Here is a 25409-nt window from a genome sequence, read left to right as displayed (position 1 = left end):
TCTGTTTTTATTTCAACAGTATCTCATTAAGGTTAATGAAATCAAGACAAAAAAAGGTGTGGACCTTCTACAGAATCTTATTAAGTATTATCATGCACAGTGCAAGTAAGTATAACGTTTTAGATCATTAAATCCAATATTCCAGTTAAACAGATGTGTTTCTCTGTCTCCTTTTGCTACATTGTCTTGGTGGTGTCTGTCTTTTGATGGTGGATCATTGAAGCATTTGAGACTTTTCTGCAGAATAAATCTGATAACAGAAATGTGAACATTGCCTAGCTTTGACTCAAGTCCAGGTAATGTCTATTCCAAGCAGACTGTTAAATTGAGCCATTCTGAATACTTAATGATCAGAGCTGTCTATGAATTGAGAGCCAAATCCTTGTCCCATTGAATTTGATTTTAAAACATCAATATAATTCAATTTTTTAAAAATAGGTTTTTAACTAGTCCTTAATGGGGGCAAAGTAATATGCTTAAGGACCTGGAATACACAAGGAATCTAGAACAGCAGCTTTCCTTGTTGTTTTATCTTTACTTTGTTGTATTCTGCAATATTTTTAGTAAACTAAGGTGTAACCTGCTATCACTTTTTTAGTCCCCAAACATTTGAAGCACTGTAGTGAAAACTTAACCATCTTAACATAGTTTGGATTATAGTGGTTCTTATTGTTGTTGCTTCAGTTCTTCTTGAATTCGCTTGAATCATACCAACAGTAAAATAACTTTTTAATACAACTGAAACTGTCACCAGATTATCTTAAAATGAAACCTGTAAAAATACAAAATATCTTTTATATTTGATTTTAAGCAATGAATTACAGAATTATTCAGTGTAACTATTTAAAAAACGAGGCACATTTTTACAGTGAATATTCAGTTTTTCAGAAAGAATGTTGAAATACTTCAGCAGGCCCTTCTCACAGATTTTACTTCTGTGTTTTCTTTTTGTTTTTGTTTTATTGGCATCAGAAATGTTCAGCATAACTGTGAAGTATTCCATTTAATATCACTAGGGTAAAGTGACTGGACTGCAGTAGAATACATGCTCTCTCTCTTATGTAAAAGAGCTTGAGGATAGTGTTTTATAAGGCCATATCAAATTTGTATCTTTCATTTCTGTTCCAAGTGTCTCACTCTGTGGGATTGAGAGGGTTTAGGGGTATTTTTTGTATTACTCAACAGTGATCCATCAGGTTAATTAGGGAATAGCTTTGACTGGTCCAAATACTGCTCTCTCTAGTCCTCCTCCAAGTGGAAAGATGGTGACTACAATGTGACCAACCTAAATAGAGATTCCATAGGCGAGTAAAGAACTGCTTCCTTCAAAAAGAAAAGAGGGAACCAGAGAGAGAGGTAGGTCTAGTGAAAAGGCAGCATAGCCCTCTAGTGCTGTGGAGGAAGCAGATTTTAACTCTCAAAGCAGATGGAGCTGGAATGTAATGAACAGGTAACTTGCTTACTTCTACATAATAATAATTAATATTTACAAGGCACTTTTAATCTTTTTTACAAACAAGTAATCCTCTCAGCGTCCATGTGAGATAGGTAGATAAATGGTAAATTATATCAGTGTTTACAGATGGGAGTACAGAGGCAGACATGCCGAAACTAGATTTTAAGATGCTTTTGTCTTGAATTGATGCACAAGATGAGAGAGATCTCATGTGCAGCTATGATGTGTGAGAGAGAGAGCGAGAGAGAGAGAGATTATGGGAATTGCTAAAGAGAAAAATGTTTACTAGCAGTAATAAAATAGAACAATCAAATTTCTCTCTATTGATGTTGGTATCTAGGGGTAAAAGTCAATGTTAAATCTCTTCTGACAAGTGGTAGGGAGAGTGTGCCATTGACATCTTTAAAGAAATACACTGATAAAGAGCTTGTCTCTCTCTGGTGGATAGATTAGGGACTGTTTCCCAGAGCTTTTGATTTAAAATAAATACTTAGTTGACAGAGATTAAAATTGTGTTTATCTACAGTGGTTTGGATGTCCTATGTCTAGCTGTCAGTTGATGTATCCAGCAATGCAGTTTGAGTGAATGTGTATGGGGGTTTGCAGAGTTTCATATGTGTAGGCTTTTGCAGTGGGTGTACTGTGTGAACTTGCTTTGTACATGACATCAGTATATACTCTTAAAGTCTGAAATGCTACAGCTAAATCAAAATTGTATGCAAAAGCAGTTTCAAGATTAACTCAGTTGTAAAATTACATGTATTTGGGCATACTGTATATTCATGCAGCAAGGGATATTTGTAAAGAATTAAAATATAACATTCAGGTCTTTAAAGTGCTTTAAAATTAGAGCTATATGGAAACTATGTTCCATCAGATCATTTCAGACAACTAGTAATGTAAAGTAATTTATAGGAATATTTACAGGAATATTTTTTTGTTTCTGTGTGAGGGAGGAGTGAGTGTAAATTGTGTATAATTTTCAATGTAAAGTTCAATTATTTTTGATACAAGAAGTTCATGTATTGCTGATAAATCACAAGTATTTTCCATTGTAGTTTCTTCCAAGATGGCTTGAAAACTGCTGATAAATTGAAACAGTATATTGAAAAGTTGGCTGCTGATTTATATAATGTAAGTAATCTGAGGTAGTATAATGTCTGAAAATAGACTGAATTCAGATGAACAAGCAAGAACATTTCCCTAAGTGCTGTCAGTAAACTGAAATATCTAAATAGCTAAAAGTATAATTTAACTTCACATTTACACTTTAAAAATAAAAAAGTGTTCCTTCAAGCCTCAACTGTAACTAAAATTCTGGAACAAGCTATCTTAGTTGTTTGAGGGTACTAACTGTTTCCCAAAACCTTTGCATTCTGGAAGTTATACCATGATTTACTTTGAGAGGAAGTAGTTTTCTATTCAGCTGCAAATAGAGGCTTTGAATATTGTACCATGTGGATAGTACCGGATGGGTGTCCTTGCATCAGATATTCACTAATATAGCATAAATTTTATATGAGTCTGGTTTTCATAATGGACTGTTTGATAATACAGACTTAATTTGGAATTGTGTACAACACAGCTTTTGATGAGTGAATTGTATAGTTCTGTAATCTCTCAAATACTGATATTGCAAATTATGACTGCTGATTGGGAGGCAAAAAGTGATACAGAATTAGAGCTCAGTGTCACCAATGCAATTTTATATTTCACAATCTGAAGTCATAAGTTACATGTACATGGCATAAAAAACTCCATGGCAATATGTCTCAGAGCACTGGGCAATTGACTTCGGCTCATGGGCTCTCACTATGAGACTAAAAATAGCAGCATAGATATTCCTGCTAGGGTGGGAGTACGGGCTCCGAAGCCCAGCAAGGGAGGTGGGTCTCCGAATCTGAGCTCCAGAATGAACAGGAACAATTTACTCTACTATTGTTAGCCCTGTAGTACGAGCCCCGCAAGCCCGAGTCAATTGATCAACACTCTAACTCACTGCTGCAGCTTAGTTGATTGGTTGGTTTGTTTTTTGTTGTGTAGGCATACCCCTGGTAATCCCATTTGCTTTTGTAGTTTTAGTCTGGGGGCATAATGTGTTAAAATCTCATTCTGGGAGCAAGATAATGATACAAAAGTAAGGAAGGTGTCATTTGATTTGTAAAAATCTACAGAATCATAATTTCAGTGGTGTCATCTTCTTTGGTGTAATGGTGTGTGTGGGGGGGAGACTTAGGTCTGCTCTCATATCCTCCAGTTGGTGAAATTTGATAACAGTTTCATTGGAAATGGGTCAAGTTGGGTATCGTTCAAAAGTCCTTTCTCTCACAAACACAATGATGCCAAACATGACATATGTAGATATGTATTTGAGAAAATGTTTAAAACCCAGCATATTTTAATTATACTTCAACACAGGGATGTTAATCCAGTTAATCATTGGTAATACTAGAGAAGCTAGCCTGGACATGTTGGACTGAAAACATGTATTCCTCATCGGTGTTGTCCTTGTCTAGGGCCTCATTGCTAGCTGTGTGGTCACACTGATCCTTGTACATGATATACTCTCACATCTCTATGCCAGGCAGGCTGTTGGCCAAACATTTGTAGGGTGCTGAGCATCTGGTCTTTGCATACAAGCATTTGACTAGCTGAAAGACTGATTCAAGAATGCATGCGTGGATAGCTCAGTGGTTTGAGCATTGGCCTGCTAAACCTAAGGTTGTGAGTTCAATTCTTGAGGGGGCCACTTAGGGATCTGGGGCAAAAATCACTACTTGGTCCTGCTAGTGAAGGCAGGGGGCTGGACTCGATGACCTTTTGAGGTCCCTTCCAGTTCTAGGAGATAGGTATATCTCCAATTATTTATTTATTTTATTGATAGTATTTCATACTTAACTGATGTGATCAGTCCCTCCTCCAAGACCCATCCATGCCTAATAGGGGAAGGTAGTTTTGGATGTGCTTGATCATCTCGTAATCATTTAATTACTTGATTGTTCTCCCATTTGGTAGCAGGTATAAATGTACCACTTGTCAGTGGCAACTTTTCTCTTTCTGCTTCTTAGACAATATCCACCAACGTAGCTCTGCAAGTGTCATAACCTTGGTCTTGAAATGGTAAACTCAGCATATGAATGCTGGCAGCGCACCAGCTTTAATGTTCTGAGTAACAGGAACACATCTTGGACAGATATACTGTGATTCTGTTTCCCAGCAGCATGCACAAAAATACAATCGTGTGGAGATATTGGGTACCTTCTCACAGAGAGGACTAGAAAATCTGTGTATTGTGCAAAAATCTGGAGTTTAGTAGTACCTCTCTATTGCATTGATGGCATGCAAGATAATTTTAGTGTCGTCATCCTCATTGAACTACAAAGAAATTCCACTGAACAGTGCGAGGCATCAGCTTCATTATGCCATGAGGCAACTAAATTCTGTGAGTAATTCTTCAAATGCTGGAGCGTTTTCCTGCAAAGTATGTGGTTAACTTGTCCTTCGTGTGAGTATGAGACCATTGCTTCTTCATTGTGATGTTGGAGATGTTTGTGGAATCAATTATTTTGAATTCGACTCATGCAGTACCATGGAACCTCTTTGTCTGGTAATGTTTGTAATTGATTCCTTTCATACGTGTCAAACATGAGGTGGACTTCATCATTGGTCCAGTATTTGTTCTTTGGCCTGATAATGAAATGTTCAGTCAAAACCTCAGCAGGTGTTAAGTGTCTGGTTTGTCGAGAGCTTGTACCTCAGCCATACCATCTACCATTGCTATGCTGATTGATACCTTTGCTGGCATAAGGCACCAGTCATGTTATCAGCAAGTGTTGCTTAGAAAGACCATGCAAGTTGTGCATTAGTTTGTTTTTCGCCTGGCACGTATGCTTTGTTCCTTTGCATTCAATCATCAGTCATGGTACCACAGAGAAGTCATACTTTTCCAAAGTCTCATATAGATCAGTAGCATGCTGAGACCTGGACACAACAGGAAGATGGGTAAACAATGATCTGTCTGTGTTTAGCTCTATAGTAGTCCCTGGCAACTTAAGTCTGATTTTCTTCTTTACATTTGAGGAAATATTTAGTCTATTCTTCTTGATTGGAGTCGATGGACTGATGAAGCCTTGGATTATTCTTTGGGTTTTGAAGGCTTCATACAAGTCATGACCCAAAGAATTCATTCGACTGACATCTTTAGTAATCTCATCACTGAAGACTTGATATTAATGAGCTGCGCTCTGTCATATGCAAATTGGTTTTCAGTGAGAGTAAGATCATCCTGTAGCTTTAAAATTGACCCTTCTTGATGTTTAACAGCACCTAATGAGTCTAGATGTTTGGTTACTTCTGGGGAGTTATCTCAGCCATGCTTAATGTTTCATTTGAAATTCGACGGAGTTCTTGGATTGTCAGGAAAACAGGAAAGAGCATTTGGATACTGTTATGCCCACCAATTCCCAACTGCTTTCATAGCTCTGTTTTCTTGTTTTAGGGCATCATGTGGCCCATACAGACAGAAGCGGCCAATAGGCAACCTTCTAACAACTAAATTTCCTTTTCAGAATTTCTCCCATATGTCAGGGTCAGACTTTTCTATACCTCTTATTCAGGTTTGGCATCATCTATGGGTCTCTGAAACTGCAACATACTGCGTGCAGGACAAAATGCCTTTTTGTAAAATTTTAACAGCTGCAGAGTCTTCATGTTACTGTTGAAATCAGCTCTTTTTTTCTGCTTTTTATAGTACCACTTCTTTTACAGCTTTTAAGGATATGTGCTGAGATTCATTTCTGTGGATAGGATTGCGAAAAGCAATGTTCGTAGCCCACAGTTCATCTTCAATAAATGCTCTAAGAGTCTTTCTGCTAAATATTTGTTCCTCTTCAATCCCGTTCAAAGCACATATTTCTCTCTATTTAGCTTCTGCATCAGCTATCACCACCACTATCCTATTCATTAGAGCCTCTGCGAGGCAATTAGTGAACTCCAGTTGAGTTGTACAGTTTGCAGTGGTAAAACCAGTATTTATTTCTGTTGCTTTTGATGCAACACATTACATACATTCTTGGCATAGTCAATGTGATATGCAGAGTTGTATGTGTGGGTGTCTTTTGGAGCAATGCAGCCACTTAACTTTATTTTCCAGGGAACATTCTCGCTTAGGGTGACTACTTCATATAGTTTCTCAGTTGTCTCATTTATTGAAACTATACTTAATGGATGCCATTGGGCTTCCAGCTTACCCGAGAAAGAAGCAGGTGTTCTCGAAACACGTGCCATGGGAACTAGTATAAAGTGAGTCTTGCCCACAGCTGGCACATATCCCAGCATCTTCAACTTTTTCCTGATGCTCAATGTACTTCCTGTCCAGCCCTACTAAATTCAGGTTATGGGTGTTCTTCTTATAGCATTTAAAGTGCCACCAAGCATTGTGTTTAACCAGATCCATCACAGTTATATTCTCCAAAGGTTCAGCAATTAGTCAGTACTCTTTGTCTCCCATTAATGCCTAAAGAGGATCAAGACCAAAGTAAAAATAAGGATTTTGTAATAAATTACTTTGGAATTGTAATTAATTATGTTATGTAATATATGTTATGTAACTACATGCATACCATTTGCAGATGAATTCCAGTAATTTCTGGCTGGATGCTGACGTCTTAACCAGTGCCTCATTACAACTCTTTTGGCATAATAAATAAAGCTGATAATCAATATCATGGAACCACTTCTTGTTTTGCTGATGATGGCAAATCAACCTGAAGCTCTCCTTCCATTTAGAGTAATCAGTAACCTTAAAAAAATGTGGCAGGTATGTTCTGGACATTAATTGATAACACAGTACTCTCAGTCAAAGGCCACAATTTAATTTCATGAGGAGTGCATGTTTGAAATGCCTTTGTTAAAGTATAATTTAAAAAAAAATTCTTAATTATATATTTACATAAATGTTCTAGGATTTGTCATATTTGGTACCCTTTTTTTGTGGGAGAAAGGGCTTTTGAATGATACCCTACTCAACCTATTTCCAACAACACTGTATTATCAAAATTTCTACCAACTGGCGGACCTCGACCTGAGAGCCAGGATAGCAGTGATTCCCTTCTATCATGCTGCAGAAGTTGACACTATTGAAACTGAGATTCTGTAGACTTTTACAAATCAGATGACATCACCCTTACCTCTGCCCACAGAATTACATATGCTCCCAGACTGTATGTATGTGGTTGAATGAAACTATTTCCATTTCCACTCCAGTTATAAACCAGCTGTCAAGCTTATCTGAAATATTAAGACTTCAGAGACTAATTTGGTTGTGTTGACTATAATGAACCATTAACATATGGCAAGAAAGTACATACTATCCATTTGCAGAGACTGAAGAGGCTATTTCTCAATATACATTCACTTTGGCTTGCTTTTGAGGTATATGTATATAGAGGATAAATACATAAGGAACAGACTACTACATGTTCAATTTTCATGGGTGACTGTAACAGCTCTAAGTGGTGGGGTGTGCTATCAGAGTCCTTTGCTTATCTCTGGTGCTCCCTGCAGGCTTCTGGCCAACCTTATTGGGTCTTCCTTCAGTGGCTTGGCTATCCAACCCAGTCACAAAGTCTGAATGAACTCTTTTTGGGGTATTAGAGCCCAGTAACTAAACAGTCTGTTTGCCCTCCCTAAGGTCTTCAGCCCTGGCTCTGGGCACTTTAAATTGGGCTGTTGGTTCAGGCTCCCAAATAAAGCCTGTCTCTGTCTTGGGGTTTATACATTAGCTGTGGCTGGTAGAGGAACCCAGGCCCAGCCGCTATTCTGAGTTCCAGCCTAGGAACCCTATACACAGCAGCCACTTACTGCTTACTTTAATCAGTTATTATTTCTCTGGTCCTCTCCCTACCAGAACCATTTTTATCTCCAGCCCTATTTCAGGGCCAGCGTCCTTAGGTTCTTTGCTATCTCCAAGCCATAGAGGAGCACTCTTCCTCACTCCTTTGGTTTCAGCCAAGGCCCTGCTGCTCCTGTAATCTGAGCCTGAGGGCTCTGATTGGCTTGGCTGTCCCTACCCCTTTTAGACCTTGGAGGACTAAGTTTCTTTAGCTTCCAACATGGCTGCTTCAGTGAGGCCTTACCAGAAAGGCTTGGAGGACCCCCCTTTGCTCCACTTTTTCTTCTATCTCACTGCTTCCTGGGGCAAGTGTAGCAGAGCAGCGGGGCCTTCAGCAGGGGCCATGAAGGCCAAATATACCCTATCACAGTGCTGAATTTGATGAATTAAAACTTTGAAGGTAAAAGTTGCTTTTAGAAAAGGAAATAATACCAGCAATTTTTCCTTCCACAGATAAAGCAGACACAAGATGAAGAAAAGAAACAGCTTACTGCACTCCGAGACTTGATAAAATCCTCTTTACAGCTTGATCAGAAAGAGGTAGGTAATTTTACATGTGTGTTACTCTCTGGCAGAATGTAAATTGTATGAAGTCTGAGTTGAAAACTGGCTTATATAGGCATAATTTCTTTGTACAGAACAATTTGTTTGTTTCCTGAACAGTACTCAACAAAAATAACATTCAGACTATCCAAATATATGTGAATACAGGGCAAGGTTTTGGATATTTATCAGATTTCATATGTGAGAAGAGACCCTTCCCCTCCTTCTGCTGCTCAGAAGGAACAGCAAGAAATCATACTACTACTTTTGTGCTATATTGTGATGCTAAGTAACAATATTTTAAGATAAAAATGAGTTCTCCCTTTGCGTATTCTTCCCATGCTGTTGCCATTTTATTTTGTGATAGCTATAATACTAAAGATGGGAAAGGATATAAACCTGTTTTTAAAATAAAAACTTAATTTTTTCAAAAGAAAATGTTTACTGTTAAGTCTAGTCCAGATCCTCCTCATCTCACATCTTGATTACAGCAGCAGGACATGTATAATGAAATTTGGTCTATGTGACCATTACTCCTAACAGGGTCACCTGACCCAACCATGTTCTTAAACCCCATGCAAATAAATATACCTTCCTTCTATGATTTCTTAAAGTCATGTTTTATATGCTTAGTTGCAGAGAAAGGGTTCTAATTACAATTTGAGCAAAGAGTCTGCTTAGTAAATTTTAAAATTAATGTCATTAAGGGCCAAAAATAACAAATATCCATCCCCCATCTAACTATATTAAGAATGTGAAATATTTAATTACAAATATAAAGAAAATAACATTAGGACTCTGAAGTTTTCTGTCTTTTTTATGATCAATTATTTCAATTACTTAATATAGTTATAGTATAGCCCTTATATTACACTCTGCTGTAGTGTTTTTAAAGCTCTCCATCTCTGGAGTAACCAGTTATGTACCATGCTGGTAGCCAGTGTAATACAAAGCCTTGCTGGCAACTAGTGTTGTACCTCATTGGCTGCTCAGTCTAAATCTAAACATCAGCTGGTATATAGATGTATAAAATTAAAAATAACCTAAGGGAAATCAAATGCAGAAGTGTTGATCATATTCTCTCCAAAACAGTGAAGAACATGATTTAGTTTTAGTAGTTTTAAAAATGTAAAACTCTACCAAATAATCTTCTTTTGTTCTTATATATAGGGTACTAAAAATGGTGATCAGTGGATTGAGCAGATGATTTTGTAATTGCATACATTGTAAATCATGAGCGCCCCCCATTCTCTAATAAGATACTTATGAAGATTAATGCCTTGGTGGGGATCCTATAATTGGGCACTATTGCTAATGTTAAATAGCAGACATTGGTAACACAACAAATGACCATTTTTGATATACTTTATATTGTTAATTTTGTAGGTAGCACACTGAAATTCTTTAGCTGATGTCTGTAGATTGCGATATGATTTCTCAGATGGTTTATTTAAAGTCAGATGTACATTCATAATTTAGTATTTTTGTAAATTATTAAAAGACAGTCATTCTTTCCCGCATCTTCATACTTAACACATTTTAAGTGTTATTTTATAATTGTTGTCTTCCTTAACAGAAATGTATTAATGGAAAATGTTCATAAATTTTAAAATAATTTTATAAAGAAATCTAGAAACAGAAATGTTTATTCTTGTTTTATTTTAAGATCTATCTCTAATAAAAGATATAGAAACATTTGACATCAGAATCCCAGCATGTTAACAGAGCATAGTAATTCATTCCTGAAATATACATAATCATCTATTTTAGTATGCCAGTTTTAAAGTTGTTAGTCAGTTAATCTGAAACAGCTCAGTGTTTTTTTCATAATTTCATAGCATTAGTAATCCTACTGAGAATTAAAAAATAAATATGGACTACCTTTCTGAATATATAGCGTGCTAAGAGCCATTATCTTCAAGACGGTTTTCAAACTCTGAGAGGCTTACTTAAAAATGCAACTTGCGCTCCTGTATGTATTCCTTACAATAGAGTCACTGAGTATTGCATGTTTAACACCCAGAATTCGTACATGTTTTTTGTAAACAGAAGGATTATGTAACAAAGACTTTGGATTGAAAGGATAATCCACTAGAGAGAGCATTCCACACATACAGTTGGTGAACTCCTGGTCCAATTGAAGTGAATAGGAAAATTCCCATTGACTTCAGTAATTCACCCAATATGTTCTCCAAGTTTCTCAAAGGTCTTCTTTACGTGCTAACTGCAACCAGAATAGCTCAGTCAGCTGTAAATTCAGACCTTTTGCTATTTCATTGCATGTTTTTGTGTGCACACTTTTATTTCTGACTACATTTGCCTTATTTCAGTGAAATTTAAATTGGCAAAAAATGAATAGAAGTTCCATTGAAATATAGCACTTTTATTCCAAAGTATGTTTCTACACACAAAATAACTAAATAAAATGTAAATTAAAACTGATTTAGTTATTCCAGTTGCAGGTACCATGAGTCAAGCCCTCAGACTTAAATAAAAGATAAACACACTTTTAAAATTAAAGTTTGGCTTGAAAAGGATACTTTTAAAGTAAAAGGAGGAAGGTCATTATTCTCAAATATTCAGAGAGCTCAGGGGAGGCATTTACTATAATGAAAGAATACATTGTTTTCAGAGAAAAAAGTTCTGTTTTAATAGATATTGACACCCAAATGGTGTTTTGAAATCATTTAAAAAAAATTTTTAAGACAAAGTTTTTTTTCCAAGTTCCTCAATCCCTAATAACTATTTAAGTGAAGCTGAGATGTTCTATGGAAATAAAAGGATCTGTAGATTTCAGTTCACCAACAATGTCTCTTGACATTGCTCTGCTGCAGTCTTGTATTACCCAATCTATTTTGTAGGCCTAAAATGCACTAGAGTTTGCATTACTGCATCTATGAATAAAATTTCCAATAAAATACAGTAACTCGCTTAATGTTGTAGTTATGTTCCTGAAAAATGGTACTTTAGGTGAAACAACGTTAAGTGAACCCAATTTCCCCATAAGATTTAATTTAAATGGAGGGGTTAGGTTCCAGGGAAATCTTTAAGCTTGGTTGAGGTGGTGAAGTCAGAGGGTGAAAGAGGGTGGAATATTTCCCAGGGAATGCCTTACTGCTAAATAATGAACTAGAACAGCTGAGCCCTCAAGGGTTAACATATTATTGTTAATGTAGCCTCACGCTCTCAAGGCAGCACAAATGGAGGGAGGGGAACAGCATGGCAGACAGAGATGTGCATTTCCCCTCTAAGTACACTGACCCCACTCTAAACACATTGCTTTTTTAAGTAGATCAGCGAGTTGAGACAGCCCCTGCTGCCAGCAAGCTCCCTCGGTCTTGAACCCAGTAGTATCTCCCCCCTGCTCTATGGAGATGGGGTAAGCGGCGGGAGGGGGACACCTTGACATTAGCCCTCCTCTTCCCCCTGCCTTGTACAGCAAGCAGGAGGCTCCCATGAGCAGCTCCAAGGCAGGAGCAGCACATGGCAGTGGGGGGAGGGACAGCTGAGCTGCCTGGCAATTGATAGCCTGCAGGAGGCTGCCGCACAGGGAACATAGGGAAGCGGGAAGCTGATGGAGGGCTGCCGGTCCACCCTGGTTCCAAGCCCCCACCAGCTAGTTCCAACGGGCTGCTCTTTCTGCAAGCAATGGACAAAGCAGGTGGCTGCCAAACAACATTATAAGGGAGTATTGCATAACTTTAAACGAGCATGTTCTCTAATTGATCACAATGCAACAACAAAACAACGTTAACCGGGACGACTTTAAGTGAGGAGTTACTGTAGCTTATACTGTACTCCTAAATATTTAACGTGCTTTGTTAAACTGAGTCCTTACTCATTAGATTTTCATAGCTTTTAAAATATACCATAGCTTTTTAGTCCTTTAATACCAAAATAACATAGCACTCAGCACTCGTGAGTTAAATGACATTGACACAGGAGATACATGGCTGTGGTCTGAACAACCAGTTCTTCAGCAATCTGTGGGTATTTGAATCTTTGCACAATTAAAGCTGGGATTTGTTACTGAAACAGATGGTATGGCTGTTAGAGATAAAGGGCATTTTCCCCTTGCATTACTGCATTATAGCATTTAACATCAGGAAATTTACAGATTAAATCAGAATATTATGGCATATGAACTGAAATTGGATTTCCTCTTGCAGATTTGTAAGGTTCTAAACTATTTTAAATTGCATTAAAATTCACAAATTAAGTTAACATTTACCTTTCAAAGTACTTAAGATAGTAAAATTGAGGCCTTGGCTGTTCGTAATTAAAGGTCCCATGACACTTTTAACACAAGCTAGGTACCTTTTAGCTCTTCTTTGAGTGATTGCACATGTCAGTTCCACTGTAGGTATGTGTGTGCTCCATGCACGGATATCGGAGATTTTTTCCCTCAGTGGAACCCATTGTGGTGGCTCAAGTGACCTCTGTCACCGTGTGCCACTGTGTGCTGATATAAGAGGGAGCCACCTCTGGCCCCCCTCCGTTCCTTCTTATCACCAGTCACAGTTAGAGCAATTCCAGACTGATTAATTCAGTACTTCCCTCGCTTTTCTTTGTATATAGGTGTAAATTAGTAGTTTATTTTAGAGAAAAGGTAGGTGAGGTAATATCTTTTATTGGACCAACTTCTGTTGAGAGAGGTCCAGTAGAAGATATTACCTCACCCATCTTGTCTTTGTAATATCCTGGGACTGACATAGGAGGTACAAGGCTGCATACAACAACAGTTGTTATTTATAGTTACTTTAGTCAAATTTTGACAATTTTAGGGCTAAGTTTCCATTTTTGGTCTTTTGTTTGACCATTTTTTCCTCTTCTGGTACTGGTACCAGAATGATGCCTCACCTGCCGAGGTTTAAGTCCTGCAGATCCTGTGGAAAGCCTATGCTGCTCAACGACCTGCATTCAACCTGCCTGAAATGTTTAGGAGACTCCCACATCCTTGACAAATGTCACATCTGTAAAGGATTCAAGCTTAAATGCTTGCTTTTGGAAGCAACACTTCCATCCTCATAGGAGTAGTCACATGGGGAGAACTTCAGTATAGTATGTCCCACCAGAGATGTCTGTGACTTCTCTGTCCTGTTCCCCTGTACTAAAGAAAAAACTCAGACCTTCCTTGGGTTCCATCTTTCACTCTTCTGTGTCATGAAGCATTTGGGAGAGAGGCCATCATTAGAACACTCCTTGCCTCCAAAAGGGGGACTGCTGCCTCTGGAGCCTGTGGCAGGTCCATTGAGGCCATCCCCTAAGGACCATTATGGAGCAGATGGTACTGATCCCAACAACCCTGGAGGCATGTGCAGCCACAAAAGCCTTGTTTAACCTCTTGGTACTGGTATCACTGGCAGTAGTAGGCCTGCAGCTAATTCCGTGACCTGCTTCTCAGACCTCTCCACACCAAGATCCTGCAGACTTCTACCCAACCCTCCACAAAAACCTCTCTTGTCGAGAGGAAACCATCCCATGATTTCTCTGGTACCACCATCCCCAGGTTTGGCCCCAGGCTATCTCTCACCAGTACCATCTGGATTGGCCTCTCCTCTGTCAGAAGCATCTGATTCCTGCTCCTCAGACTTGGAGGTGAGGTCCTTTCTGTCCTGCCTGGGACATGGCACATACTCCCCCATCAGAGTCATTTGGACCATGGGCCACGCAACAACCCCCGTATTGGCCTCTGGCTAAAGGTCAATGGCCTGGATAATGATGGATCCCCAAGTCCATGTCATTGACCATTCTGGACACTGTGGAGCATTCCTCCTCTAGCAAGGTCATCCTCTCAACCAGAAGGGCAATTGTGGAGGGCACACCAGAAACACTGACACTTAGAACAGCACCCCTGGTACTCAGTGCTCAGATCAGTTCTAGGAATCGAAAGCACCCTTCTTAGGTACTGAGACCAATACCGAGCAGTCAGAACTCGTGCAGCCTCTCCACTTCAACTTACGGACCAGTCATCACCTCAGGTGCCAGTTCAGCAGATGAAGCTATTCAGCAATCATGGCACTCATCATGTTACTCACCAGTACTGGAGGACTACTGAGGCCATCCTGATCTACCCTCCAAACCAGTTTGGATAGTGCAAATTCAGCTGCTCAAACCATGGCATCAACCATTACGATGAGAACGTGTTCATGGTTGCAGTCATCTGGGTTACCCCTAGAGGTACAACAGACCATCCAAGACCTCCCTTTTGAAGGCTCATCTCTGTTTTCAGAGAAAATGGATGACAGACTTCATAGCCTCAAAGACTCGAGGGAGATGCTCACATGCCTTGGGATCTGTACTTCAGCAACAAAAAGAAAACAATTGAATCCACGACAGCCATTCAGACACCAGAGTTTTGCTCCCTGATTACAAGATTCATCAAGAAAAATGGGAAGGGGTTATACAAAGTGCCATTCACTGCTCTTCTGTTCAGCATCATTAAGCTCATCCCATCCAGCTGCCTCTTCCAAACTGCCATTTTGATGGGGTAGCCCAGTGCAGTGTGTACCAGCTACCTTAGTTCTGTCTGTTCTCCATCTTTTATTTACCAATCCCACTTCTAAGTGCTTGGGCTCACATAACATCAGACCTGTGGGTCTGAAGCACATTGGAATGGGAGTATGCTGAGGTCTTCTGCTCATTTCACTACCACTGAAGCATTTCCCCGTTTTCTATTTATTTTAACATCCTTTCCTACACTTTCTATATCCCATACCAAAATTAACGTCCTTATAATGGAGGTGAGGAGCATTTGGTTTCTACAGCCTTGTCTACACTAGAGGATTGTGTTACACACCATGTGTTCACATGCACACGTCCTTGCAATGTTGAGTAAACATGAGCAGCATCTTTGCAGTTGCACTTGGAAACACTGAACTCTTTTCCAGTTTTATATCCTGCATTGGTGGAAAGTTCTGACATTGCAGCTCTACCACTATAATTGGTGGCCCATGATTCTTCTGCAACTGTAGGCATGGTGTTTCTTGTATTATTAATTATTTTATTGTTTTGAACTACTGAAGGTTTGTAATTTTGTTCATAGGTTTTCTATATTATAAGATGCAATCTTAAAGCTTTTCTTGTTTGGAGGAAAGAGTTTTTTCGGAAATACCAATGCCATTTAATTTTGTGAAATATCTGCTATTTTATAGATAGAAAAATGCTAAATTTACAAAATTCAATTTGAAAGAAAAAGCATCTCTCCTAATGAGGATTGCTGCATCTCCTATACTTTCACTTTGAGATGACATGTGATGGAAGCTGTAATGTCACCACATTTGAAACGACCTGCCTACTGTGAATGTTTCTTATTTTTTAACATAGAGACTTCTATTAGCTATTTTTGTTCATTTACATCTTATCATTTATTTTTAAAAATTTGACCAACAATCTAGCTGTGTATAGTGCTAGTCATTATGATCACGTCTCATATGATTTTATTTACCCCTACCCCTCCCGTCTGATTTGTTACTTCCATTGGTTCCATCTTATCTTAGAACAGAGTCTGTTTTACTTTGTTTGCTCAGTTCCTAGCACAGTGCTGCTCCAATTCTGATTGAGGCTTTGGGTGCTACTGCATTGCCAATAAATACTATTTTACAATTATTCAGTTGTTCCATTGTTCTAGAAGCTGGGAATTGTCCCTGCCTGCAGGTATATGGGATCTTGGGGAGCAATTACCACACAGGTGGGGTGCAAAATAAACTTTATTAAGAAAATGCAAAAACAGGGAAAATTTAATAGTGAGGGGTATGGGGTTTGTTAAGGTAGGCAATTGGGGAGGGAGTTCTTTTAGTATAGTATAGGGGGTTTCAATAGTGGGGTACAATACAGTGGGGTACAATACAGTTGGTAACCAACTAACACTGAAGTATAAATGTAACAGGTAGCTAACAATTTCTAGGTAAAGGGTGTGTCACAGCAGCATATAACCAACTAACAGTTATGGGTAAAATGTGTTAAATAACCAACAACTCTAGGTAAAAATGTGTCACAGTGGTGTAAATATAAAATGTGAGGTGTGTGAGAGAGAAAAAGGGTAACCAATGGGGTTTTATGCTAGACTTCAGTAATACAATTGAGGTTTGGCAGCAGTAGGAGCGGGGTGAACACGTGGGGGAAGGGATTAAAAGAGAGAGAGAGAGAGAGAAAGGCAGTGGTAGAGGAATGAGGTTAGGGGATGGGGGAAGAGGAGCACGTGGTGGAGCAGAAACCAAAGATAGAGGCGCTACAGAGGGAGATTTAAGCTCAGGGAGACACAGAGAGCAGACAGGCTGCAAGTTTAAACAGCAGAGAGACTGCAATGAGTGACTGGGGAGCTTGGGGGGGGGCGGGGTTGGGGCAGTGGGAAGACAAATTCAAATAGTAAAAACCTTATCTATCCCCTAACTTAATCAAACTTATATAAAATGACAAGCAGCTACAGAATACAACCAGGGAATGATTTTCTAAACTTATCTTAACCAACAATTAGGCAACACAACAAATATCACAGAAACTTACAAGCTCTACAATCTTAACAAACTATGACTTATTAAATTAAAAAAAAACAAGACCTATGGTGCACCTTATGCTATGGGGAGGTTACAGAGGGCAGAGTGGTATGTATCCAGGACCCAGCTCCCAAGGAAGCCAAGGGATGGTGGCTACAGCGGTGGATACAGCTGAAAGCAGAGAGCCCCAAGGCAAAGCCCACAGGAGCAGAGCTTAGCAGTGGCAAAGAGCCCTGTAGTTTAAGAGAGGTTTTAAGACACAGACCAAGGTTTAGCTTGAGTCTGTGTGCTGGGGAAACAGAGCCAGCAGCTAAAATAATAAAATAAAAGTATAGAAAGTTTTACAGAGGGATTCTTACCAGTCCCCAAGGCAGCAGCAAAGGCAGAAGCAGCAGCAACATCAGAAGAGGCAAGGAGGGTTCGGTACAGTCTCAATAATCAGGAGATCTCTCAGGTAGCAATTCGTTCTTCGTGGGGGGGGGGCGTTCAAAAAACGGGGGTACGCTCAAAAATAAAACGAGAGCGGAGAAAGGACCCCCCAGAACCCCTGGCTGATCAGACCAGGCAGCAATGCAGGAACCTTTCTGAGGTGTGTTTCAAAAATGTCTGGTTTTAAAGGCAAACTTGGGCAGTTTCCCACCAGTAATCCTGATAGGCTCCCTCTGTCACAGGGGAGGGGGCACAGGGGAAAAACTGAAGGTAAGCCCAGAGACATGCCTGGACATAGTCCTGTGCAATAAGTGACTCAAGAGCACATGAGACTATGACTCATGCCCAGGATCTTAAAACCACAATAGGCCTTGCAGCTCTGGACATTGCCTACCCTACACCAAGCCCAGGTTCAACGAGGTGATAACAGGACTAACCCTTTGAAAAGGGCAGTGGTCCCATTTAGCATGCAGCACAAGTGGCCATCCCTTTGAGAAGGGCAATGGCTCTTGTTAAACAACTTAAGGGTCCCTCCCTTTGAGAAGGGCAGTGGCCCTGGTAAACAACTTAACAGCCAGGGAAGGGCGGCCACAGGAGAACAGAAAATAAAATGGAGTCTGGGGAAACAAAATGGAATAGGGGAATAGCTGTAACGGACAGGAATGAGTGATGATTACCGGTTCTGTTCATTCCCTCTGGGGCACCTGGCATTGGCCACTGTCAGAAGTCAGGCTACTGGGCTAGATGCACCTTTGGTCTGACCTGGTATGGCTGTTCTTATGTATGTTGCAGTGATGTAAATCTTTGTGTTGACATGTACTAAAATCTTAACTGTGCACACCCAAGGGATACAAGCTTCACATCACCCACTTTGCCAAACCGCGCCCTCCTGATTTGACATATATGCACCAAATATACACAATTCTTATCACTTGGAAGTAGTTGTAGAAGAACAGGGTGAGGAAGCAGAGTAAAACTGAAGTGCATCATCTGTGGTATATAGTAGTTGGAGTAAGTTTAAGGTTTGTGATTGTGGATAGAGAAGAGGTTATATAAAAACTAAGACTTTTGCTTAACTTTTCACTTACTTTTATAGCTTTATTCAAGTATGTTATGACTGCATCTAACTGCTTCACAATAAAGCTTTAAAATAATTTAATTACATTAATAAAATAGGTTTTAAAAAATGTTTTTTACGAAATATAATTTTTCAGCCAAAAACACTGCATGGTAACACTTTAAGTAGTTAATCTTCTATAATTAGTTCCAGTTCTGTGGAGGATAGGATACAGTTGTTATGAACATTCAAAAATTTATAAAGAGTAGGAGATGCTTAGGTAAAACCTTTCAATCTTTTAGTCACGTGAAAATAATTTCTGTTCATTTGCGTAATTTCATCAGAAATCAATGACATTCTTCACATGAGTAGAGATTACACACACACATTCATAACTGAATTGTTTTAGTTTATAAATCCCTCTCCACCAAGGAGTTCAAATAGCAGAATAAACAGCTAACATGCAATAAAACTTGAAAGCAGAAGAAAAATTTAAAAATTCTAAGTGATAATGTTATTAGTGAGACAAGATGGGCGAGGTAATACATTTTATTGGACTGTTGGTGAGAGAGAGACTAGCTTTTGAGCCACACAGTGCTCTTTGTCAGGTCTGGGAAGGGTACTCAGAGTGTCATAGCTAAATGCAAGGTCGAACAGATAGTTTAACATACATAGTTAGTACTAGGGCTGTTAAGCGATTAAAAAAAGTAATCACGATTGCGCTGTTAAACAATAATAGAATACCATTTATTTGAATATTTTTGGATGTTTTCTACATTTTCAAACATATTGATTTCAATTACAAACCAGAATACAAAGTGTACATTGCTCAATTTACGTTTATTTTTTATTACAAGTATTTGCACTGTAAAAAACAGAGGAAATATAGTATTTTTCAATTCTCCTAATATAAGTACTGTACTACAGTCTCTTTATCATGGAAGTTGAACTTTTATGTAAAAAGAAACCTACATTAAAAAAATAAAACTATGTAAAATTTTAGAGCCTGCAAGTCCACTCAGTCCAACTTCTTGTTCAGCCAATTGCTCAGACAAACAAGTTTGTTTACAGTTGCAGGAGATAATGCTGCCCGCTTCTTGTTTACAATGTCACCTGAAAATGAGAACAGGCGTTCTTGTGGTACTATTGTAGCCAGTGTCACAAGATATTTATATGTCAGATACGCTGAAGATTTCTATGTCCCTTCATGCTTCAACCGCCGTTCCAGGGGACATGCGTCCATGCTGATGATGAGTTCTGCTCGATAACAATCCAAAGCAGTGTGGACCGACACATGTTCATTTTCATTATCTGAGTCAGATGTCACCAGCAGAATATTGATTTTCTTTTTTGGTGGTTGGGGTTTGTAGTTTCCGCATTAAGTGTTGCTCTTTTAAGACTTCTGAAAGCATGCTCCACACCTCATCCCTCTCAGATTTTGGAAGGCACTTCAGATTCTTAAACCTTGGGTTGAGTGCTGTAGTTATCTTTAGAAATCTCACATTGGTGCCTTCTTTGCATTTTGTGAAATCTGCAGTGAAAGTGTTCTTAAAATGAACAACATGTGCTGGGTCATCATCCGAGACAGTTATAACATGAAATATATGGCAGAATGCAGGTAAAACAGAGCATTGGACATACAATTCTCCCCCCAAGGAGTTCAGTCACAAATTTAATTAACACATTATTTTTTTTAACGAGCATTATCAGCATGGAAGCATGTCCTCTGGAATGGTGGCCAAAGCATGAAGGGGCATATGAATGTTTCAGCATATCTGGCATGTAAATACCTTGCAATGCTGGCTATAAAAGTGCCATGCAGATGCCTGTTCTCACTTTCTGGTGGCATTGTAAATAAGAAGAGGGCAGCATTATCTCCTGGAAATGTAAACCAACTCGTTTGTCTTAGCAATTGGCTGAACAAGAAGCAGGAAGGAATGGACTTTTAGGCTCTGAAGTTTACGTTGTTTTGTTTTTGAGTGCAGTGATGTAACAAAAAAAAAAATCTATATTTGTAAGTTGCACTTTCATGACAGAGATTCCACTACAGAACTTGTATGAGGTGAACTGAAAAATACCATTTCTTTTGTTTATCAATGTTACATTGCAAATATTTGTAATAAAAAAAATACACACTTTGATTTAAATTACAACACAGAATACAATATATTTGAAAATGTAGAAAAACATCCGAAGTATTTAATAAATTTCAATTGGTATTCTATTGTTTAACAGCGCTATTAAAACTATGATTAATCGCAATTAATTTTTTTATCATGATTAATTTTTTCAAGTTAATCGTGTGAGTTAACTGATTAGTCGACAGCGCTAGTTAGTACATATTCTAAGGTACCATTCAAGGTGAAGTGGACTGTTAACATCCTTATAGTCACAGGACAAAATGGGAGGTTAGTGAGTTACAGATTGTTTTAATAAGCCATAAATCCAGTGTCTTTATTAAGACCATGATTTTTAGCGTCTAGCAAAGTTATGAATTTAAGCTCCCAGACTCATCTTTTGAAAATGTTTGCAGGTTTCCTTTGAGGATGAGGACTGATAGGTCAGATATAGAGTGATCGCTTTGTGAAAAGTGTTCCCCCGCAGGTGATATGGGGTTTTTGGCTTTTATCATTCTCCTGTGTAAGTTCATTTGAGAGCATAGTGGTTGTCTAGTTTCAAATTCGTAACTTTGCTAGACACTAAAAATCATGTTCTTAATAAAGACATTGGATTTATGGCTTACTACAAGAGTCTGTAACCCGCTAACCCCTCGTCATGCTGTTGGAGTGACTCATGACCGTGAGTGTCAACCTCAGGGCAGACTATCAAAAAGCAGGGCTGACACCTCAAACTGGGGGTATGTTCTAGAATTGGATTTCACCAACCCAATAACAAATGTGAGCTCCTTTAACAGTCTTACCATGGAGTCACAAACAGTCCCTTGCCACCCAAGCAAGCTATACTTAGTGATAAATAGTCACTTGCACTAAAGATCATAAAATATTCAGGTTGCTCCCAGTCCCAGGAGACCAGTCACTTACCACAGGTCAATTTGTATCTTAGATCCCACACCAAAGACAACGCTTGTAGCCAATCCTACAGTAAACTCCTAAATAAGGATTTATTTGCTAGAAAAAAGAAATGACAAGAGTTATTTACAGGTTAAAGCAGGCAAATGAGTTACAGTCTATGGTTCCAAAAGGTGACAGAGATATAGTAATCTGTGAGCACTGAATGTCTTTTAGGGCTAACCCAGGTTGATCCTGGAGATATCTGCTTTTTGTTTCCTAGCTTCAGCCCTCTGAGAGTCCAAACAGCAAAGAGTTGAAGAATTTTCATGTCAGCTATCTTTATTTTCTTCTTTCAGAATTCATGTTGATGAGATGAGCTTCCTTGCATATAGCACCTTTATGGATGTGAAGGGGCCATTAGCCAAATCTTTGTATTGTGATGCTTCACAATTGCCTAGTTTTGCTAGTCCTCCTTGATGGACAGGGGAAACACTCCTCCTGTCTGAGTTCACAAGTTCAGAGCAGGCATTTTTACAGTTCTAAAACAAAACTTTTGTATTACCTTATAGCATGGGATACAGGAATTACAAGCAACTTACAACCATTTTTATAGAGTCTAAACACTAAATACATCCTTACAAGTCTAACACCTGTGTTGAACAATACTAACATACGGGTAAACTGGTCTGGTTTCTAGCTATGAATTTGTCCTTGCTCAGCTGATACTTGCAGCCTTGGCAGGAGCTGGTCTACCAGCAGCACACCCCTTTTTGTCCTGACTGCAGGGGTGGTAAAGAGCCACTTCACCTTGAACAGTCCCTTAGAATATGTGCTATCTGTTCAACTTTGTATTTAACTGTGAAACTGACTTCAGGAAGAGCCCTGTGTATCTAGAAAGCTTACCTCTCTCAGCAACAGAAGTTGGTCCAATAAAAGATATTACCTCATCTGTCTTGTCTCTCTAATATCCTGGGACCAACATGGCTACAACAACACTGCATACAACGTTATTAGTATCCTTCCATGTTCCAGTTCAATATTAAAAGATATTTTAATTTCAAACCATAAAAAGAAACATATACCGTATTTTACCATTCTCTAGTGTTGGCAAGCAAAGGCTAATAAGTGTCTTAAACAAAGAACTGTGTTGTTTCTTCCTACTAATTAGTGCCATTTGCAAGAATGACTGCTGATTGTCTTTTTAAATGTGGAAGCTGCAGAATATATGTTCAGGAGCACATTATTTTCCAAAATTAATTCTCTTTTTAAATTCTTCGCTTTTTCTTTCCTGTGTTGCTTTTGCCTTTCCTGATCGAAGGCTAGGAGAGTAAGTCAATGTTTTAATAAGCCTTTGTTTTTCTAGTGAATTTGATGACATTTTTATCACCCTACTTGTTTCTTTCATTAGTTTGTTTGTTTGTTTGTTTTTAATTTATTTGGGACAATTCCATTTATTAACAAATATGCACACCATGTGTATTTTTAAACTTAATTAAAATTGAGGATTATTACTGGTGTTTCATATATAACTGTGCATGTAAAACTACTTGCTTTCCTTTAGCAATTTATGATGAGCCTTTTAAATTCCTTCATTATCTTGGACGGACACCTGCATTCTTTGTATACTCAAAATTCGAAGTTTTGGATATACAATAAATGCATGATCAAATAATGTAAGAGTCCATAACTAGTTATTAAACTTCTTAGTTAGAATTCCTTGCTTGAATAATCTATTATTACATAAAGTGGGGGGAGGTAGGGAAGGAGAAGTAAATTACGTTCAGTGTGAGATCTTATTACATACATTAAAGTTTTTTTAATAGTTTTTCCCCCTTCTATAGGATTCCCAGAGCAGGCAAGGAGGATATAGTATGCATCAACTTCAGGGAAATAAAGAGTATGGAAGTGAGAAGAAGGGTTATCTCTTAAAGAAGAGTGATGGGTATGTAGTTGGAGTATATAATACATGCACTGAATATTTTGTACATTTTAAAAACATATATGATTAAAAGAATTCTCTTAATTTACTGATTAGAAGGCTTGCATATCTCATTTGTGAAGTGCTTATTTTCTCTTTAGACATTGTTAAAGCTTAGAATTTATGAAAACTATACAGAGATAAAAAATCAGTGTTGTTTGGTATATCAATTCATAAGCTCCCATCATGGAGGTAGGTAAAATTGTGATTAACTTCAGTGTTAAATTTTTACTACTCATCCCATTGGATGTGTGGAAGATGTTGTTTATTCACCCCATTTGATATCATTTAGTGTTCTTGAAAATCCGGAATTTCTACATTTGAACATAAACTACTAGATTCAGATACTTCTCAATTCATTATATACACAATTTTAACCCGTTTTGTGCCATGCTTCCCTGGGCCATTTGAGTATAGTTTTCAAAAGCACCGTAGAAACTTAAGAGCCTAAGTCTGTGTTTCAAAAATGATTTAGGTCCTTAGGACCTAACTCTCTCTGAGAGGTGCTCAATTTTAAAATGTGACTTACGCTCTTAAGTCAGTGAGACACTTTGGAAAATGTTATGGTTTATAAATAAAAATACAATGGTTAAAAATTGAACATTTTGATCTATAAATGTTTGATTTGAAATTCTTGATTTTCAGGCTCACAGCATTAACTATAAAATAGAACATAAATTGTGTATCTGTAGAAAATGGAAAGAATTATAGTAGTTTATAAGCCGAACCTGAAAGCCTGTACTCACTAGAGAAGTTTCATGGGCTGCAGTTGGCCAGCTAATGAAAGGCATATACAAATGAGCAAGTGTTTACTAGGTTCAGAGCTTTAATTTGTAATATTTATATTTTATTTACCCAAAAAGTTATTACTTCAGGAAATTTGAGTGTAGCCTTAAGAATGAAAAAATAAAGCATTCAACGATCAGGAAATGCATGTAACTTTAAATGTGTAATCTCAACTCTTTTTCCCTAATGCCAAGACCTTAAAGAGGCTCTCTCTTTGTATTGTTAAGTTACTAAAAATGTTTATTAAACTATAAACTGGATTTTCTTGCAGAATTTTACATACAGGTTTCATGCATATCTTATTTTCTAAGTATCGTTAATATCTACAAATAAAGCAATTTTAAAAAAAGGCTTTGTAGTTTTAGAATCCTTAACTATTCTGATATCACCAGTCATTTCACATAGGATATTAAACCAGCTGTAAGAAGATAACTGCACTTTTCTACAGACATGAGTAATATTTTAACTAAACCTTTTTGAGTTAGAAAAAAATACAAACTTTAACATTTGAAATCTGAAAAATAGTCAGATCTGCAGTATGAAGGTTGTTTAACAGCTTGAGTCATTTTCAGTGCTAGGGCATCAGAAAAGTAATCCTTCTAGCACTAAGTTTTTAAGATTTTATTATTATGAAAGAACAGTCTGCCTTCATTTTGTTACCTACATTTCAACTGGGTGCTTCTTTTGTTAGCTTCACTTATTTTGTTTCTGTGGTGACAAAAAAGGCACAGCCATTATGTGTGTGATCTGTCAACCAATAAT

At 38.1% G+C, this 25409-nt stretch overlaps 1 protein-coding gene across 5 annotated transcripts in view; it reads left to right on the top strand.

Annotated features, from left to right (window-relative positions):
* Nucleotides 1–25409, top strand: part of ASAP1 (ArfGAP with SH3 domain, ankyrin repeat and PH domain 1) — a 329644-nt gene that overhangs the window by 198251 nt on the left and 105984 nt on the right. For all 5 annotated transcript variants that reach the window (XM_050940653.1, XM_050940651.1, XM_050940654.1 and 2 more), the window contains 4 exons: nucleotides 20–105; nucleotides 2515–2590; nucleotides 8802–8888; nucleotides 23725–23825. In XM_050940653.1, the coding sequence (XP_050796610.1) occupies nucleotides 20–105; nucleotides 2515–2590; nucleotides 8802–8888; nucleotides 23725–23825 (350 nt within the window). The remainder of the gene's footprint in view (nucleotides 1–19; nucleotides 106–2514; nucleotides 2591–8801; nucleotides 8889–23724; nucleotides 23826–25409) is intronic.

This window comes from Gopherus flavomarginatus, chromosome 2, assembly GCF_025201925.1.
Source record: "Gopherus flavomarginatus isolate rGopFla2 chromosome 2, rGopFla2.mat.asm, whole genome shotgun sequence".
NCBI classification, from domain to species: domain Eukaryota; kingdom Metazoa; phylum Chordata; order Testudines; family Testudinidae; genus Gopherus; species Gopherus flavomarginatus.
This window is presented reverse-complemented; position numbering and strand designations above follow the sequence as displayed.